The 20,483-nt window shown below is 50.3% G+C and overlaps 1 protein-coding gene across 11 annotated transcripts in view; it reads right to left on the bottom strand.

Moving 5' to 3' along the window:
• The window catches only part of LOC144734204 (clathrin coat assembly protein AP180-like), a 140,139-nt gene that overhangs the window by 98,434 nt on the left and 21,222 nt on the right, over positions 1–20,483 (bottom strand). For all 11 annotated transcript variants that reach the window (XM_078616297.1, XM_078616300.1, XM_078616298.1 and 8 more), the window contains exons 3-4: positions 3,303–3,378; positions 2,568–2,670 (exon numbers count right to left, since the gene is read on the bottom strand). In XM_078616297.1, the coding sequence (XP_078472423.1) occupies positions 2,568–2,670; positions 3,303–3,378 (179 nt within the window). The remainder of the gene's footprint in view (positions 1–2,567; positions 2,671–3,302; positions 3,379–20,483) is intronic.

Genomic DNA, 20,483 nt, shown 5'->3' with positions numbered 1-20,483 from the left:
CCTACATAGCAGCGGTGCTAGACGAGGCTGTAGGAGCTGCTCCCAGTCTGGGTCACTCAGAGAATAGCTTCAGAACCTCCATGATCTTAGCAATACCCTCAGTCTAAATTTCTGTGGTGAGGTTTCTTTAAGGTGGAGCCCGATACTCGATCTTGGTCTCATTGAGGTCTCACCTGGCTAGCATTGAGAACAAAAATATACAATTTTTACGTAAAAAAAAGTTTCTTTGAAAGTAATCCTTGGCTGAGAGCGTGCGTCGCTCTCATTGGCCGAGCGAATAATGTGGGCGGGTACGTTTCCTAAGCCACCACTGCTGCGTGTTTTCACTCTTAAATCGCATTACTTAGGTTTTGATTTTAATTTTTCGTAAAAATTTTCTCCAGGACAAAAACCACCGTAACGAATTGGCATTCTACAGGGTTGCACTAAGCGAGGTCTGCCTGGTAAATAAAATCAGGGCTAAATATATAAATAACATATACGCTCCTTTGTTTAATTATTATGTTCCAGGCACTATTATACAGCAAGCACTGGCTGCGTGTATGTTGATGGGTGCGAGGGTTACAAACGAAGATCACACAGAACCACCCGCTGTGAGCGCTTCTCCTATGGAGACTTCCCAGATTGAGCCTGGGGCCCATTTTTGGATCAAACCCTGAAATACAAGCTAAAATAACCTCAACGCTCATTCTGAATAACGTTTGCCCTTTGTAATATCACTTGCGTGAGGTTTTCCTTGAAGTCAGATATGCTGCACTCATGGTTCATCTCCTAACATGGCTGCCATCGTTTATGGGCGGGGGCTGGAGTTTGCCATGTATGCAAATTTCAACTAGCCGAAACAATTATTATTACAGCATGAACTTTATTCCAACATACTGGTGACGCTGCATTGCCTCCCTGTCTGAAAGAGCAATTAAGGTGTTAATTTTTTACCAGTAAGGGTTTTGCACAGCACACCCCAAGATACCGAGTTTCCATTAGGCAGCTTGGGCCAAGAGCACTTCCATCCCAACGATGGGGCGCTGTTCAATGCAAAAAAGTAATCCAGTCATACCTCGGTATACGACCGCTTTGGAATACGTCGAATTTGGTATACGTCGTGTTTTGACGAGAAAAAAATGTATTGGGATACGACGTCTTGCTTGGGATACGACGCGCTTGCTACAACTTGTATGGGTCGGGATGAGTCACCGCATACAGTACCCGCGTACACAATACTGTTTCGGCTCTAACAAGCCGTAACAGTATTGTGTGGAATGATCAGACAATGTCACACTTCAGGAACATGCTTAGAAGGCAAAAACAAACTTCAATGGACAAGTTTTTAGTAAAACTCAAACCTGGTGAGCCTCAACCAGGTCTAAGTCAAGAAAAAAAAAGACAGAAAAGAGAAAGATAAAAAAAACCCATGGAATTTCAGCTTCCTGAAGTTTTAATGGAAGGGGACTCTCCTTCCAAAAAGTAACATCTCCTCCTCCTCCCCTTCCTCACCACCATCCTCGTAGGATATCAACTCCTCTCAGCAAGGTAAAGTGATGTAAAATTATATTTTTAATTTAAATTTATTTTAATTTATTCATGCATTTATTTGAATTTATGTATGATTTTTAGTAATAGGTAGTGTCTAAATTATTTTATACAACCCCATTAATGTATATGCCATATAAAATATAATTTCTTATACTCTGGAAGGGATTATTTCCTTTCCCTTTATTTCTTATGGGAAAAATTCGTTTGGTATACGAATTAACGACGTATACAGAGGTACCACTGTATTGTATAAAAACTAATTATGCATTGTGGTGGAAGTCTGGTTATACATTTTATTTAAAATAATCATTAACTCGTCTATAGCGCACTTCGCATAATGATTCAACGTGCTGAAACACTACACAACAACGCATATGGAGTTAGTTGATATAGGGAAGTGAGTTTGGACAGGAGACATCGCAAGAAGTGTTGGTGTGCGATGGACCAGACTGGTGACGGAATGGTAGCTAGGGGTGGGGTCGTGCCCTTACAAGAGCAACATGGGATGCGGCCCCGCAGGACCATGAGGCGTGAGACGGTGTGGTGAGGGGCCTTCATCCCGCAGTGGTCGGATCATCGCCGACGATGAGGACTGAATATTGAGAAAGGCCTTCGGAGGAGCTCATGGCCAAATGAAGAAAATGTGTAATTTATACAATGGGTCATTTGTACTTATTCTTTGGTGACCAAGGTAAGACCAAAAATCAAGGTTGTCGAAACTTTTTACGTTGAGAGACAGATTGATGAAGAATCTGAGAGCCATGGGCCACAGATATAATGAATTCTAATCATTATACATATGGTATACAGCATGTAGTATTTGTTATACAACATTCATGCTATAGTTATATTGCTATCAACATTATGCATCCCGAGTGATGAGCGATGTTTTCTTATTTTGTATGACAAGGTGAAGAGCAACTTTAATCATGAATGATGCAACCAGGGAAGAGGCACGAGAAGAGAGAAATACTCGTAGATGCACTATCTGGAACAGATGGGAGAGGACAGTAGCCCTCTGTTACCTCACTTACCCCCGTTTAACACGTGTGAAGTCAAAGGCCATCTGTCTGTAGGAATAAGCCTTTTCATTCAGGTATTTGCTGTACCGGCGAACAAAGGTTGACATGTCGTATCCTGAAAAGAAAAAAAAAAACATTAACGCAGTGTTACCGCGTGTTAACGCATCGTATGTAATCACCTTTGGGGGTCTCGGCTCTCCTACCCAACAGCAGACAGGTGCCTTCAGGCTTTATAAGGAAAGGTTTGAGGACACACTTAAGAGCTGGGCTAGGGTTTTGCGTGTGCTTATTGCCAACTGGTATGAAATCACCACTTTTAAAAAAAAAATCGAGAATGTTTTAAATCGCAGGTTCTATTATGGGGTATGGCAATACGTTCAATATCACGCACCTCCGATGAGCACGGTTGTGGTACATATGGTGTGAACAGGTTCAACATATGTATGTAAAGTACAATAAAAAATCAGAGGTGGAAGAGAATAAGATGTGGATGGTCAAAGTTTAAATCAAGATCTGAGTGGGGCTGGCTCGGTGCTTTGGAGAGTGTCTGGCCAACTTCGGAAAATATTTTCAAGTCTTTAAAATGTATTTGTTTCACGTTCTGTGGACGATTTATATCCCAAATATCACTTTCCATCTGCATTGCACGAAGAGAGCATCGTGTTGCGGTCTGTACAAAATCACCAAAATGGGCTTCACACACACAACACACCAACACACGTGCACAGAAGCATCCATCTCTCTCACCTTGAACCCCACTTTTATCCAGGAAATTGCTCAGGTTGAAGAGGGTATTCCTCGATGCCAGGTACTGGATGAAACGCTAGGGATGCACGCACGCACACAGATAGAAACCGATTCACGTAGTCAACATATAAACACGGAGCTCTTTGGTCTTAGTTTAAGACTATGGCTGCGTACGGTGCAAAAGAAAGTTCAACATACACATTAGAATTTGGCATGGTACACGCATGAAATTAACTCGCATCCCTGAGCCATCCAGTATGATGAGACTAGGCATTGCAATGTTTGTGCTCGCTTTGGACAATCTGTGGTTCCATTCCGAGGAGCAACTGAACTCCATATAATACGTTAGATTTGCGTAAAGATAAATGTGTCGTTAAACCCGCCTCCACCCGACAGTTAATTAGCAAGGTTTGTCACGAACAAAACGTGCCAATTAGTTACTAGTTCAGCACACCGGTGCGTTCAAGTAAACCCACAAACCTTAGAATTTGAGTACAACATTTTGCTGGTAATTACAACTAGCCTCACCAGGCGAAAGCCAGAGTTGCGGATAAATCTTCCTCCTCTTTTGCTCTTAAAAAGGAATAAATGTAATGTTGTCACCGAGCCAATCAGGTGCGAAGACCAGAGAAAGGGGTTAATGTATTCATGTAATAATACAATGGATATCCATTATTAGTTGGGTTATTCACAGTTCATCAACATAGATTATGTACGTCATGCATGTGTAATGTAGTAACTCGGCGGGAGACGACTTCACGGGTAGCACACTCTTTATTTCACCAACTTCGGTTCACAGGCGACTAACACCCACTGTAGTATCTCGGGTGACTAACACCCACTTGGTTACTCGGGTGACTAACACCCACTTGGTTACCCGGGTGACTAACACCCACTTAGCTACTCGGGTGACTAACACCCACTTAGCTACTCGGGTGACCAACACCCACTTGGTTACTCGGGTGACCAACACCCACTTAGCTACTCTGGCGACTAACGCCCACTGAGCTACTCGGGTGACCAACACCCACTGAGCTACTCGGGTGACCAACACCCACTTAGCTACTCTGGCGACTAACGCCCACTGAGCTACTCTGGCGACTAACGCCCACTGAGCTACTCGGGTGACAAACACCCACTGAGCTACTCGGGTGACAAACACCCACTGAGCTACTCGGGACACACCCTGCCGGGATGTCCGTCTCGACTGTGGGTCCCCCAGTCCCGACCCACGTGGGCGTCGAACCACGGGTCCCACAGTCTCGCCTCCGAGCCACACAGGGCCCCGGTCCCTACAAGGACAGCGGGACTAGGGGTCTCGGGGCACTATGTCTTCAACTCCGTCTTCGATCTTCAACTGGTTAACCACCCCGAGTGCTCTCGCGCGTCCCCCTTTATACCCCACCTGCGGACGTCGCTGAGAGCACCCATCCTATTTGACCAATCGGTGGGCGCTGGCTACGATCCTGTTTTCCCACATCTCAGCGTGCCTCACCACCCACGCCGCGCCGCCCCGTCATCCGTCACTCCCGGCGCGCGCGTCCATACCACGCCCACAATGCGTGCCCAACCCCGCACCCCATGCCGCCCCGTGATCCATCACTGTCACAGTCGGCGCGCGTCAACACCACCACTACATCACCCCCTACCACATAGCTCGCAGCCGACCCGGCTGCTATAAAAATATACAGTGTGCCCCGTAACACAACAACAAGAACAACAACCAACGTAACAACACAACACAACGCGAACACTGCCATCCGCAACCATCAACCAATGCCACTACACAAGAACAGAACAATATATACAATCCGGCGAGTGACAATACCAAATGTGTATGCAGAAAAAAAAAAAAAAAAATTTCTTCTCTACCGACTCGTGCAGCGTCCCATTCTTTCCGAGCGTCCCTAGAACGGGACATTACCCCGGCAGAGGGGGAACACCGGGCGAGCTCGGTGTTGAAAAATGACTTCATGAAAAGTGTTGTGCCCTAGCCCGAGTCCGCCTTGCCGGTCCGTCGTACGGCACCAGATGCGGTTGACCGTCCGGCGGTGCCGGCAGTTCAGGAAGGCACGGGCCAGGCATCGGGGACCCGCGCGTGCCGCGGGGTTCCGGTTCCCGACGGTCAGCAGCCGTCAGGCCCGAGACACCTGGGGGAGGGTCAGGTGGAGACACGTGAGGATCAGCCTGCGACACATCACTCCACCAGTCGACGGTCACATCACACGCCCGGTCGTTACGGCACAGAACGGGGTCACACGGTGCCGCATAGGGCTTCAGTCGGGAGGGGTGCACGTACCAACGGCGTTTTCCCCATTTAATCTGTATACTCTGGGGTCGTGCAACCCGCACAATTTCCACCGGTCCCCTCCAAGGTCTCAACAATTTGGGGGACGTAGCCAACGGTGCATGTGGACAATGCAGCCAGGCCTTATCGCCTGGTTTCCAATCGTGCGTATGCACCCTCCGTCCATGCAATCTCTCGTTCGCGATTTGCCGAGACCGCGAATTCAATCTCGCCGCCTCCCGCGCTTCAGCCAATTTGGCGATATTAAATTTGATGTGGTCTGCCAATTTTGATTTTGCACGTGGCTGGGAAATCCCCAGTTGGACGTCCATGGCCGGATCGGCCTCCCGCCCATACATAAGACAAAAATGGGGAAAACCCCGTCGCCGCATGAGGGGCCATTCGATAGGCCGCGATTACCCCCGGCACCTGTAAGTCCCAATCAACCTGATCGTCGCAGACCTGTTGGCACAGCATAGACGTAATCGTCCTGTTCAGACGCTCAACCATCCCGTCAGTCTGCGGGTGGTACGGGGAAGTCCGCACTTTCTTTGTACCCAACAGGTCGCACACCTCGCGCAACAAAACGCTCGAAAAATTCTTTCCTTGATCTGTCAGCAAGCGTTCGGGGGCGCCCTTGTCCAAAACATAACCCTGGACGAAGGCGTCCGCAACCGCTGCAGCCGACTGGTTGGCGAGTGGCCATGCCATGGGCCATCGGGTGAAGTACTCTACGCCAACCAGCAGGAACCTATTTCCCCTCGGCGTAGCAGGAAAGGGCCCCAAGATGTCTAACGCAACCAATTCGTTTGTGCGCGAAACTTGAATGGATTGCAGCGGTGGATTAGCCGCCAATGGTGGCGGTTTTCTTCGGGCGCACCCTACGCATCCCTTAAGAATGTTCGCCACGTCGTTACCCATCCCCGGCCAATAATAGTCTCGCTGGATTAGGGCGAGCGTTTTGTGAAAACCCAGATGCACGAGTCGTTCATGAGCAGCCAGAACGACCCTACCCCGCATAGCAAAAGGCACAACAAGCACGTGACGCCGGGACATGTTGTCCCACTTCATCAAGAGGCCCTGTCTGCACACCCAGGAACCGACCCGCGCATCCCCTACCTCGGGAGCGTCAACTTTTCGACGTAGCGTAAGCAGGGAGCTGTCGGACATTTGGAGACGGCCCCACTCAATGAGGGGCAACGATAACAGCGAGTCCCTCCCCGTGGGAGCGTCGACACCCGGGGTGTCAGTGGCGGCGAGCGCAACTCCCGCGGTGTCGGCGACCGGGGGTTTACACCGCGCCGATCCCAGCAAACATGCGCAGTCCGTGCGCGGTGGCAACCGCGACAAGGCGTCCGCATTTGAGTGTCGTAATCCCTTGCGGTAAATCGTCGTGAATTGGTAGTCCTGAAGGACCTCCAACCATCGGGACAATTGGCCCGATGGCTGCGCCACCCGCATAGCGTATTGGAGAGCCGCATGGTCCGTACGAACCGTAAAATGACGGCCGTAAAGATACGGCCTGAATTGCTGTGTAAAAAACACAATCGCTAACAATTCACGGCGAGTCACGCAATAGCGTTGTTCGGCGGGGGAAAGAACTCTACTACCGTAGGCGACCACCCGTTCGACCCCCCCGACCACCTGTGAGAGCACTCCCCCGATACCCGTGTTGCTGGCATCCGTGTCAAGCAAAAACGGTTGTGTGAAATCGGGGTAACACAAGGGGGGAGCCTGCACCAAGGCGTCACGAAGGGAGCAGAACGCAGCCTCCTCTTCCGCCCCCCAGTGAAACCGCACACCCTTAGCCGTCAAAGCGTGCAGGGGCCTGGCTACGGTGGCAAACTGCTTGACAAAACGACGGTAATAGGAGGCGAATCCAATAAAGCTGCGAACCTCCGTGACCGAGGTTGGCGTTGGCCATGAGCTGACGCAGTGCGTCTTAGCAGGGTCTGTCGAGATCCCTGAACGACTCACGATATGGCCCAAATACCTGACCGATTCCCGAAGCAGAAAACATTTAGTCGGCTTAAATTTAAGCTTAGCGGAACGCATCCTGAGGAACACCGCTCTCAGTCGCTGGAGGTGCTCCTCAAAAGTCCGGCTGAAAACGATGATATCGTCGAGATAAATCAAACAGGTGTCCCATTGGAGGCCCGACAAAACCAATTCCATGAGCCTCTGGAACGTGGCGGGAGCGGAATGTAAGCCCATGGGCAAACGGTTGAATTCAAATAGGCCACCAGGTGTCCGGAAAGCGGTTTTAGGTTTAGATTCGTTATCGAGGGGCAATTGCCAAAATCCGGAAAGCAGATCGAGTGTGGGAAAAAAACTGTGCTCCCGCCAAGGCATCCAGCGACTCATCCATTCTGGGGAGCGGATACGCATCCGCCATCGAGATTTTATTTAAGCGGCGGAAATCGACACAGAACCGCAAAGACCCGTCCTGTTTTTTAACTAGGACAATAGGAGCACCCCACGGACTGGAAGAGGGCGAAATAATGTCGGCCGCCAACATATCATTAACCGCCGACTGCACATGCTCCTTCTCGGCTGGGCTGAGCCGGAAGGGATTCTGTCGAATAGGGGCCGCGTCCCCCGTAGCTATGTGGTGGCGCAACAGGTCTGTGCAGCCGATATCGTACTTATGTCTGCTGAACACATCAGCAAACTCGAGTAGCAAACCCCTCAATGCTCCCAATTGCACCTTGGACAAGTTAGCAGACCCGGCACACAACGAGTCCAACCACTCTGTCCCCTCATCACTTGGAGGATGCGACTCGACACTGAAATCGGCGTGAGCAACGAGCTGTTCCTCAACGGGTAGCGGCGCGGCGTGAGCCAGCACCGTTCCCTGCGTAATTATGGCCGGCCGCGACCCCGTATTCAGGACCATTACGAACGGCTCACTGTCCCCTCTCACCATGGTTTGAGCTACCGCCAAGTCGAGGCCCCTTTTGGCCCTGTTAGACAGCCCCAACAGTACTCCCTGTGCCCCCGCACCCACCCCGAGTGGTTTCCTCAACCGAAGGGGTACCAACATTTACGATCCCGGGGGCACCCGTACAGTCTGAGTTGCCAGCGCCTGCACCGTCGCACAAACCGTGCGTATTTTGGTAGGGCTTGTCAAGAACGCAACCCGCCGTCCCGACGGAAGCTCAATGCAGGCCTGATCTATGAGAATTTTGATGGGCATTTTGGACAAAAAGTCCGTACCTAGCAAACAAGGAACGGCCAGCGATGATGATACAAAAATAGGGCCCGCCAATTTGATGTCACCAATGCAAATAGTCGCCCGAATCTGGCCGATGATCCCCAGGGATCCCCCATTCGCCGCATAAAATGGCACGTCCACAGGCAGAAGGGGTCGACTTTGGACGGGAAGAATGTTATAAATAAGGTCCGAAATTATAGTGGCCGACGCACCCGTGTCCACAAGCACCCGGACCTCAACCCCGTCAATAAACCCCGTTACCACGGACGACCCGGCCGACGCAGCCACTATCCTGTGGGCCAATTCGGACCATTCGACTGCTTGCGGGCCGTGTACGGACCCCCCCCGCCGAAGTGAACCCCCGGCACCCAGCCGCTGACCCCCCACCGCCAAGCGGCGACCCGAACGTGCCGCGTATGTGGACCGGGCGTGTGAGGTGCCGCGACTTGCCGGGTTTAGTTGGGATGACTTGTGGGCCTGGTCGTCGTCCCGACGTGGTCCCGTGGCGCGCTGACGCGGGGCCCAGCACCCGGCTGCGACGTGACCCCGAAGGCCGCAGTTGTAGCAGACGACGAGGGACGTCGTAGGTTTCGGTTGCTCCAGCTTGCGGGATGAACGTGTGGGTGAACGACCTCCCGTTCTCCACTCCCCCGGACGCGATACAGCGAAGGCCTGCTCCCGATCCGCAGCTGGCTGAGGCTCGGCGATCGTGGCGGCCAGTGCCGCGTTCTCCGCCAATTTGCAGACGACCGTCGGCTTGCGCTTGAGGACCTCGTACGCGTAAATACTCGTGGCGATCGCCAGGGAGCAGATATCCATTTCGTCTGCCACATTGATGGGGACTCCCAACTCGTGGGCCAACGCCAGCAGCTGCTCCGTCACCATGGCGTCCTTCCCCTCCTTGTCCATGCGGGGAAAAGCTGCGTCCGCCAAGGCGAGCAGCGCCGTGCGATAGGCGAGCGTCGTTTCCCCAGCCACCTTCCGCCGATCGTAGAATTGGTGGCGGCAGGTCGAGGGCGGGCCGAACACCCTAGCCATCAGGTGTAGCGCGGCCTGTAGCGTTGAGCGAGACGACCTTGGGGCCGATGTGAAGGCTGCAAGCGCGTCGTCGTCGAGCATCGCTGGCAGAGCGCGCAGGGCAGTGGTGTCGGACCACCCCGACATTTCTTGATGTGCGAGAACCTTCGGTGGAAGGCTCCCCAGTCGCCTTCATCTGCCTTGAACGCCGACAGCGCGGGTAATCGTTGCTGGAGGACTCGGTCGTCGTCGTCGTCACGATTTCCCCCCGCGCCACTGTGGTTGTACAAAATGTCGGCTCTGTCAGCAGTCGCACCCTGGAGAGCTCCGGCGCGCGCCGATGACGCGGGCCGCGCTGAGTGGAGATCTCCGGCCACGTGGTGTCCCCGCTTCCCGCCAAACAATGGCGGTCCCTCAAAAACGGCGCCAACCTCAAAACTTTTGGCGCGAAGCGCCTTCTGGCGGGAACCCTCCAGCCGCGCCGCCTCCTCCAACCCCGCAGCCGTCCCTCCGCCCGCTGGAACGGAGATCTCCGCCAAAACTGCAGCGGCGGCGAGCAGCAACTCCGCCAGGCGGGAGTGCGCGTCCTGTAGGCTGGTGTCGGAGGCGAGCTGAGCGTCGGCCATCGCCGCGAAGTGCTGCATCGGCGGCAACTCCTCGTCCTCTCCTCCCGAGGTTGGTGTCTCCGGTACGCCGTTGTCTTCCCGATCTCGCGCGTGGGTACGGGTAGTCTTCCTAGTATCCATTCTTCTTGAAGACAGGTTTACTTCTGACGCCAGTTGTAATGTAGTAACTCGGCGGGAGACGACTTCACGGGTAGCACACTCTTTATTTCACCAACTTCGGTTCACAGGCGACTAACACCCACTGTAGTATCTCGGGTGACTAACACCCACTTGGTTACTCGGGTGACTAACACCCACTTGGTTACCCGGGTGACTAACACCCACTTAGCTACTCGGGTGACTAACACCCACTTGGTTACTCGGGTGACTAACACCCACTTAGCTACTCGGGTGACTAACACCCACTGAGCTACTCTGGCGACTAACGCCCACTGAGCTACTCTGGCGACTAACGCCCACTGAGCTACTCGGGACACACCCTGCCGGGGTGTCCGTCTCGACTGTGGGTCCCCCAGTCCCGACCCACGTGGGCGTCGAACCACGGGTCCCACAGTCTCGCCTCCGAGCCACACAGGGCCCCGGTCCCTACAAGGACAGCGGGACTAGGGGTCTCGGGGCACTATGTCTTCAACTCCGTCTTCGATCTTCAACTGGTTAACCACCCCGAGTGCTCTCGCGCGTCCCCCTTTATACCCCACCTGCGGACGTCGCTGAGAGCACCCATCCTATTTGACCAATCGGTGGGCGCTGGCTACGATCCTGTTTTCCCACATCTCAGCGTGCCTCACCACCCACGCCGCGCCGCCCCGTCATCCGTCACTCCCGGCGCGCGCGTCCATACCACGCCCACAACGCGTGCCCAACCCCGCACCCCGTGCCGCCCCGTGATCCATCACTGTCACAGTCGGCGCGCGTCAACACCACCACTACACATGTACATTCTGGCATTTCTAGGTCCAAAAAAAAAAAATTGCAAAACCTATTATGGACCGCTCACAGTTAATCACCATCGATGTATGGTGACCTGTATTTAGGCATGCAATTAAAGAGTGTATTACTTGATAATGTAATACACTTCCAAGCGGCATTAAGACTGTGGCAATCAGAACGGTTAAAATAAATGTTTATTTCTCTCAATTTCAATAGATTCTCCAGTTGATCTTGGCGAGTAGTTCCTAGTTGTACATCTCTTTATTTGCCCTGTTGCGTTTGGGTCGTCGCTGTGCTGTCGTCACTCGTATTGCTACGTCGACGTTGGCAAACAAGACTCGTGGTGGTGTGCACCTCCCTCCCTTGTGGATCATTGCAATTCGGCCCCGAGCAGCTGGAGGGATCACGTGAACCTATTTAGGGACGACTAACAAATAAAAACATTTATTCTTACACGCGCAATTCAAAATGCCCATACCATTAGCTAAGAGTATCTATATATCTATTGATGAAATGAAGCACAATTATCCCCTGATTATGAACAAATATGTACATTAAAAAAATGTTACTGGCAAAAAATATAAATATAAAATTCAAACTACCTACCCTAGCCATGATATACACAAAAACTGAACGGTGGTGAAACCTGCCATACGAGGAGTAAAGGATAAGAGGAGCCGGGAGGTGAGACTACACATGCTTCAGGCTGTGAAAAGTCAAGATTGTCCCCAACCTAAAATAAGAAAAAAAACGGTCGGGTCTCACATTACAACCACACGGTCACCAGTCCCTGGGGGATTCCACATCAGTGCCCTTCTCCGTACCCCTGCCACTCTCCACCCTGTACACGGGTCCCACTCATCACCGCAGCCTCCATGTCTAAATCACGTTAAACTGCCCACGGCCGAAATGCCAGAGCCAAGGGCCACGACTGTATTTTTTTTACCAGGTAAGGCTCAAAGAGCTACACAGATCTTTTTCAGAAGCGACCTGGCTATCACAAATGATAGCTCAATGAAGTGGCTAATATCATCAAGTGGAAATGTATTATAGCCAACTACTATAAACAAGTGATGTAGAATATAAATGTGGAGGGAAAAACAAAATGGAGGACCCAGAGAAAAATCCACACGACCATGGGAAGAACATGCAAACTCCAAATATACAAGCGTTGAGGTCGGGATAGAACCCACGATTTCCTGTACACCAGGCAAGGTAGTTAATATCTCGCAACCATGGCGCCCACAAAGACAACAAGTGTGCAACATCCACAAATTAAAATCATCTTTCCAGTGCAAATGAGAAATTTAGATTCATACGCCCCCCTTTCAGTCCCTGTCCAAGCCATGGCTTAGTAACCAAATTGTCGAGCGCAGCAATAAAGAGACAGATAATTAAAATACACCGCAGCTAAACACCAGATCTCACCTCAGCCCAATCCGGCAGCGCTTTGCTCTCACTGCCCATCGAATGTCATTTTACGAATTTTGAAAAATTCCACTCACCTTACTTACGACTGCACACGCTGGCCACTAACATCTGCTCCCTGCCCAGCGCTTGCACTCGTTTCCCCTTAAATGCACTTCTAAATGTTTAGCTGTATGCTGCAACACTCCAGTGAGCCCAAAACTTGGAATGCTCAGTAACCTTAACCCTTTGGTTATCACGCTCTTTTCCTCCGACGATTACGCAATGTGCGTTTCATATCCTTTTCCTAGTCCTGTGGAAATGGTTCCCTCTTACATGCAACTTAACCTTTGCTTGTCTTTCAACAATGCAGCAACAACACCACACACTCCTGTTGCCCCTGTGGGTGTCGGGTGCTTTTATGCCATTTGCATCTGTCCTCGAGTTACTTCTTTTGCAAGGCTCTTCGGTAGCCTCTACACCTCAACGCATTGCTTTTATAAGTTAATTTAATTTTTTTATGAATCGAGTCGCTGGTAATACAATACGCATGCCCCCAAGAGAGCACACCGATGCACCGTGCCCAGTGCAGTCACTGTCATAAATGATGCATGGAGCTGCAACCTCACGGAGTGCGAGCGGCCACAGCCACCGTGGCAACAAGGAATCCCGCGCTTCAAGATGACCGCACACACTTTTTTCAGATGTTTACATGGGTCAATGTTTCAAAACCGTGAGCTCAATGCTAATTGGTGTTAGACAGTTTTTTCCGAGAGGAGGCAGAGCCGAGGTTTAATAACAGATACAACACAGCCACAAATAGAACAGCGGTGGCTGGGAGTGCTGCAGTGTGCTCAACCAACCTCAACGCCACCACTCCCCAGCACTTTACGCTGCGTCTCGTGACCGGGGCCACTCGTCGACATGTAAGCGATGCTCTCGAAAGGACTACAAAGCTCAATTCCACACAAATATAAAAATGGAGTCTATGTATTTTGTAACCAAAAATATAGAAAGACGTATTATTATAATTTCGTCTCCAAAAATTAGAGCCTGGAGATTGATCCCCACCATGAGGAAACCAAAGTAATTCACCTCTCATGGAGTTTGATACCAAAGCTGATAGAAACTGCACAGGGGCTGTTGCCGGTCGCTAGTGCATTACCGACTGCAAGGGTTTCCTGTGGTTGTGCTGTACATCGTGTTTGTGGACATCACGCCTAATACGCGGTACAACCCAAAAACCACACGCCTATTACAGCCTCACAGCTGGCCTAGGGAAGCGGCTGATACCACACAAGGTTTGTCTTCTTTAAATTGGCCTCTTTAACCCAACATGCACCGTCACTCATCTGATATAATTATCCATGCCGACACTAAGGAAACGGACGAGGTCGAATTAAATGGAGAAAAAACATATTTGTGTTTTGCATATCGTCTTCAGTGATCGGGCTGAGACCATAAAAATCCTTCGATGTGAAATGTAGATTCATCTCAGACAACGAACTATATTGGAATGGAGGCTGTGGGTCAGGCTGGAGCAGTGCGAGCATGAATAACAGATACGTGATTAAAATGTAGATTGCCTCATTTCTAATTGGCTTGTTAAAGCCACTAATTGACCCAGGACTTTGTCTCCTGGTATGAAGTTTTAAGCCTCGAAATGACTTGTGTTCCTAGAGGTCAAAGATCCTCATAAGATATAGATCCAAACATGCATTCCTGTATTTAAGTTGTTGTCGTGGCTTATAATGAAATAGTTGTATTCACAAGTCAGTGACCCAATGCTCAAAAGGGGCACGAGTTGGCACTTATGTTCACTGTTGGAAAAATCTACATATCCACCGTCCGAATGCTTCTCAGCCCTCTGCCTCCATCCAAATTGTTACTCAGAGTTCCTCTCCGGAGTTGGTGAACTAGAGACGTTTTTGACGTCCGAATCCTTGCACTTCCCGTCCGTGTGGGGTTACGGTGATCGAGACGCCCGTGCGCGGTGTTGCTGCACTGCTCAATCTACCCAACTTATTTTAATTGTTTCAGTGTTTGGATGTGCCATGTATGTTTGCATACTCGCACTGGATAGCATCTTGCAGATACTTGCAGTATTTAAATGCAATGTTAAAAATTGTGGTCGTGGTACAACAGTTAGCACACCACCTATGTGAAGCGAGTTAAATTGAGTCGCAGACATACATTTGGAGGAAACACATTTATTTAACACCAACACATGGGGCAACTGCCCCTTAACATAATAACAACCTACGGTGGTCACCACCAGGCTAACTACACCAATTACAATGTAACTAGCTACAACGGACCGGGACCACAGCTCGGATCCAGGTCGACGTGTTGGAGACTCTGTAGGACGCAGAACGTAGACGAAGGTTTCTTCAGGATGAACAACAACGCCGGTCCCTCTGGGGGACCCGGCTTATATTCTCTGCGGTGTGGCTGGCTCTGCCCTTGGCCACGACCACCTTCCAGAATCCTCCAGCAGAATCTGGACCGTGACCACCCCTAGCCCCCACTTGGGGCCCCTTTGTAGGCTTAACTGGTCACGTGTCCTCTCGGGTCAACCAGAGTGCCATGGCCTTTAGTAACCTCATTCCTACGGCCGGCGCTCCCACACCCTGTCCTGTAGGGCTGGCACTGCATGCCAAGCGTGGTGCCATCCAGCGCTATCAATCAGCGCTCACCGGGCCCCTCTAGGGCCGGTACTACACCCACACCACTGTGGTATCTGCAAAATCATTACACCGCACGCCGTGCCTCTCTAGGACCGGCACTGCAGTGACATCCCACGATGTCACTACATAAGCAACTCACAACCGGACTTTGAGTCCTGCTCACTGCAGACATCAGTGGCAAATTTGATCCGAATCAGCACTGGGCCCCTCTTTCAACCACGATGTACTGGCCAGCGAGGTGAAGTATGGTCAAATAACTCTCATAAGCGTCAGCATTGGGATTCCGTCATCCAGCGGAGGACTGGGAAAAGGGCAGTACATTAATTATCTACAGGACCTTTTTTGCCAGTATCAAAGTATGAAAAGTAAGAACAGGCTTTATCCTTTCTGGGTTTTAAGATGTTCAAACACAAAATAGAAACCTTTTCCAAGGAATCAAGTCTGCATTAAAATACATGTACTTGTAGTGAAACATGCTATGATAATATATGGGCATTGTCTTTGAAACTGATTCACCTACACCAGAGACAGCCTTCTTTAGAGCCTAGTCTCACCAGTGTCAGACCAGAACGCCAAAAGGCAAAAAGTATAAAGACAAGGCACTATCAGAGCATTTATAGCTAAGGTTGAGTAGTTATATCTATGAGACCGTTTTGCCAGTATCAAAGTATGAAAAATAATAGGTTTTACCCTTTCCTAAACATTTCAATTCTTCTTCTTATTATTCTAATAATGGGTCAGCGCCAACCCTGGCCAGCGAGTTTAATCCAAAGCCCTGCTGCTCTGGAGAAGCCATCATGTGGCTCGTGAATTATGAACATCGTTATTTGCGCTCGTTTAGTCTGGACATTTCTACACACGACTCGTTCTCAGCAGGGTCCTGTCATGTTTGCCGTAATCGTGGGTGATGATGCCGCCGTCGCCGCTGCATAATCACAACTGGGTAACTTGCAGGTTGTTTTTTGCAGCATTGGGATGTTTGGCCAATGCCAGTTACAGTATACATGACAATCGTTACATTATACATGACAAAAATTAAGCAATGGAAGCAAACTGGGGAAACCAAAGCAAAGCAATGAAAAACAGAGGTGGGGGAAGAAACACAAAATCGGAATCAGCATATTCAATCATTCTGGAGAAATCTCCACAGAGGAGGCAGCCTTATCAGGACCGCAGCGCGTGGACTTCACGGCGCGCTGCGATTACTGTACCCCGGGGTGAGCAGTCCTCCGTGGGGGGTGCACACTTGCAGTGTTCCCGCACGTCTCGTGCATTATTCATGGCAGCTTGAGTTTCAAATATCCCATGCACCGGCAACAACTTAATCTCGTTGCTCTAAAAACCACTCTCGTCTAAATGTGCCGCCTTGTATGCAGAGCGGCAGGCCACGCGAACGTTCGGCAATCGATTTTACGGCAACATGGCCGCAAAGGCAGTGCAGGCTCGCGCACCGGAGATCGATAAGACGCAGGCGCGAGCGATAGACGCGTGCACGTGTGAACCCCTTGCGCAAGGACAGCACGCGCGCACGATCAGAGACGTGAACAAGCCCACACAGGCACAGTCGAGCGGGAGTCGCCAGGCACAGACAATTCTTTACACTGGGGCCATCGAATACACACTTCACACTTCTGTCCCTACGCATAATACAAACAGGTATTTCGATTTAAAGCTTTCGTGACTGCAGGGATTCATCTTCTTGGTTCTTTCGGTAAAGTCACGTAGAAGGGAAGTAATAAAATAATAAAAATAAAACATAATAAAACAATTCTCACGACGTTTCGGCCACAACGCAAGCAGCCGTCCTCAGGCGCCTGAGGACGGCTGCTTGCGTTGTGGCCGAAACGTCGTGAGAATTGTTTTATTATGTTTTATTTTTATTATTTTATTACTTCCCTTCTACGTGACTTTACCGAAAGAACCAAGAAGAAAAAAAACAAACAGGTATCTTTACACATCTCATCGGCCACGGGGCCCTTCTCTGGACCGATTTTGATATGATGTCCCATTAACAGTCAATGCTGGTGAACTGCCAGTTGTTAATCAGGCAAGGACAACTTTGTTAAAAAGGACTCCTACATGGATGCAAAACTCTAAAATACATAAAACTAAATAACCATTCGTGTTGTTGTGGAGAATAGATATGATAACATAAATAAGCAGACACTTCTTTATTTGTGGCTAACCCTTGAGGGGCATATTATGGAACCTAAGTTGACATCTCGCTGTCGGTTATTTGTTACACCAGCACCACCACCCCCTCCACCACCAGCACCCCCAACTCCACTTCCACCAGCAGCACCACCACCAGCAGCAGCACCACCTCCACCAGCAGCACCACCTCCACCAGCAGCACCACCTCCACCAGCAGCACCACCACCACCTCCACCAGCAGCACCACCAGCACAGTGCAGGAGCACCAATTGCCAGATTCGGCGAGTGTGTGAGATTAACGTGGGAGGTGGCACGTACACCGCTATTAGGGACCACATTGATTTACAGCACGCGTGGACTCAGTGCAGTGACCAGAAGGCGCTGCGGAGACTCGCTTGGGGCAGAGCCCATGGGGATGCCCTGCAGGCGGTGGTGCTGCCCCCTCGGCTGCCCCTGGGCCACGTCCGGTCGGGCAGTGCACCATGGTGTTGCTCCCTCGCTCCCTCCCCCGCGTTTCCCTGCTCCACCAGCAGCACCACCTCCACCAGCAGCACCACCACCTCCACCAGAAGCACCACCAGCACAGTGCAGGAGCACCAATTGCCAGATTCGGCGAGTGTGTGAGATTAACGTGGGAGGTGGCACGTACACCGCTATTAGGGACCACATTGATTTACAGCACGCGTGGACTCAGTGCAGTGACCAGAAGGCGCTGCGGAGACTCGCTTGGGGTAGAGCCCATGGGGATGCCCTGCAGGCGGTGGTGCTGCCCCCTCGGCTGCCCCTGGGCCACGTCCGGTCGGGCAGTGCACCATGGTGTTGCTCCCTCGCTCCCTCCCCCGCGTTTCCCTGCTCCGAACCCCCCCCCACACCGCTAACACGGTTTCATCTTTTACTGTAAGGGTCCTGAGATGCGATTGCATAATAGATGCTCAAAAAATGGAGGTCAGAGAGGCCAGTGAGATGGAGTAAATAACAGGTGGAGACTGCTCTGTACACCACCGTCAGGCTCTGGTATAAAGTTGTTGTTCAGAATTTTTGCAAATAAATAGTCTTATTTTGACATGTGAACAGTACCTATTAGTAGATAGAGTACCAGACAAACCCTTACACAATTGTAAGTGTATTACTTCCAAACATGTTTGTATTAAAATTATCAATAGGTGCTGCATCTTAGAGAGAGATCAGTCTGCACAACATAAGATGCACCCATGAACACGAGCTAAGACAATCTGCCATCTATTAATACGCACAAGGCGACTGGCAGATAAACAGTCATGAGGAGGTATTACCAGCCTGTTGTTCAACAAGTGAGAGCTATCTAGGCAGGGAGACTGCAGTCATCATTATCCCAAACTCCCCACAGTGATCAGTGCATCACGTCGTGCGAGGGGATGACACGGAGATTAGAGTGTTACACAACTAGTTTGTATTACACTTAGAGAGTTCATCCACATGAGGAGTTAAGACAGAAAAGCCTCATGCTCGGTAGAAGGCTCATTCCAAAACAAATCAAAACGCACAAGTGTCATCAGTGCTGGCATACAGGAAGTAAACAATCTAATAATTGTATTGTGTGTTGGACCAGTCCTTGGTAACCAGACTAAACAACCCAACCCGCTACACACGGGAACGCGCTTTCAATGAAAAGTGGCTGCTTAGATACTTTATACATTAGCTCGGCAGCATTAATAATAGTTGTGAGAATGAGACGTGGTGGACACAGCACTCTTAATGCCGGGGCGTCTCACCTTTACCTGCGATAATCGACTTGCATCTCATCTCATCTCACACATGTGAAAAGGCCACCCCATCCCCACCCCCCAGTGGCAGCTGTTCCTGTGGGCCACAAGGCGACTGCACACCTGGCCTGCACGTGGCCATCGATTGGTCAGTGGGGGGCGACGACTACCAAGTAATATAGGGGGTAACATTTCATCTTGCCAATTTGGAACCATGACACCGGGGCACAATGGCCTACTCTTCTCTCTTCTGACTGACATCAGGGTGGGGGGAGACCTTTGACACCCACTGTGAAGCAAATGTCGCGTACGTGACGCTTGATGCGCAGTTGTAACCAGGACAGCTGTCGGGCTGAATCGCGAACCTCTGCAACAGAGGTATTAAGCTTTCAGAGGCTCAGCCATGTTGAGGGAGGGAGTCTCAAACCCATCTCGGGCATGGGGGTGCAACACATGTCGTAACGTAAACACGGCATATTTACGTCACGGGTGCCACAGTGGCGAGATGTTAACTACCTCGCCTGGTATACAGGAAGTCGTGGGTTCGATCCAGTCCCTGACACCTACTGTATACTAATAGGGTTTTTCCGCTTTTTTCTGGCAACAAAACTGACAAAACCTATTAGTATATTTTGGTACTGGCAAAAGAAGTCCCATGATGCCTACTGTATATTTGGAGTGTGCGTGTCTCTCCCCGTGGTCGCGTGGATTTTTCTCCCAGACCTATGGTTTTTTCCTTCCACATTTAGAATCAATATCACGCGTTCAGAGTATATGGCTGTTATCAATTTCCACGCAATTAGCCACTTCGTTGAGCTATCATTTGAGATAGCCAGGTCGCTTCTGAAAAAGAGCTACAGTGAGGGAAAAAAGTATTTTTATCCCCTGCTGATTTTGTACGTTTGCCCACTGACAAAGTAATGATCAGTCTATAATTTTAATGGTAGGTTTATTTGAACAATGAGAGACAGAATAACAACAAAAGAATCCAGAAAAACGCATGTCAAAAATGTTATAAATTGATTTGAATTTTAATGAGGGAAATAAGTATTTGACCCCCTCTCAATCAGAAAGATTTTTGGCTCCCAGGTGTCTTTTATACAGGTAACGAGCTGAG

The sequence above is a fragment of the Lampetra planeri genome, chromosome 50 (assembly GCF_965212315.1).
Source record: "Lampetra planeri chromosome 50, kcLamPlan1.2.h2, whole genome shotgun sequence".
In the NCBI taxonomy this organism is placed as follows: Eukaryota; Metazoa; Chordata; class Hyperoartia; order Petromyzontiformes; family Petromyzontidae; genus Lampetra; species Lampetra planeri.
Note: the sequence above shows the minus strand (reverse complement) of the source record. Positions and strands in the feature narration are given on the sequence as shown.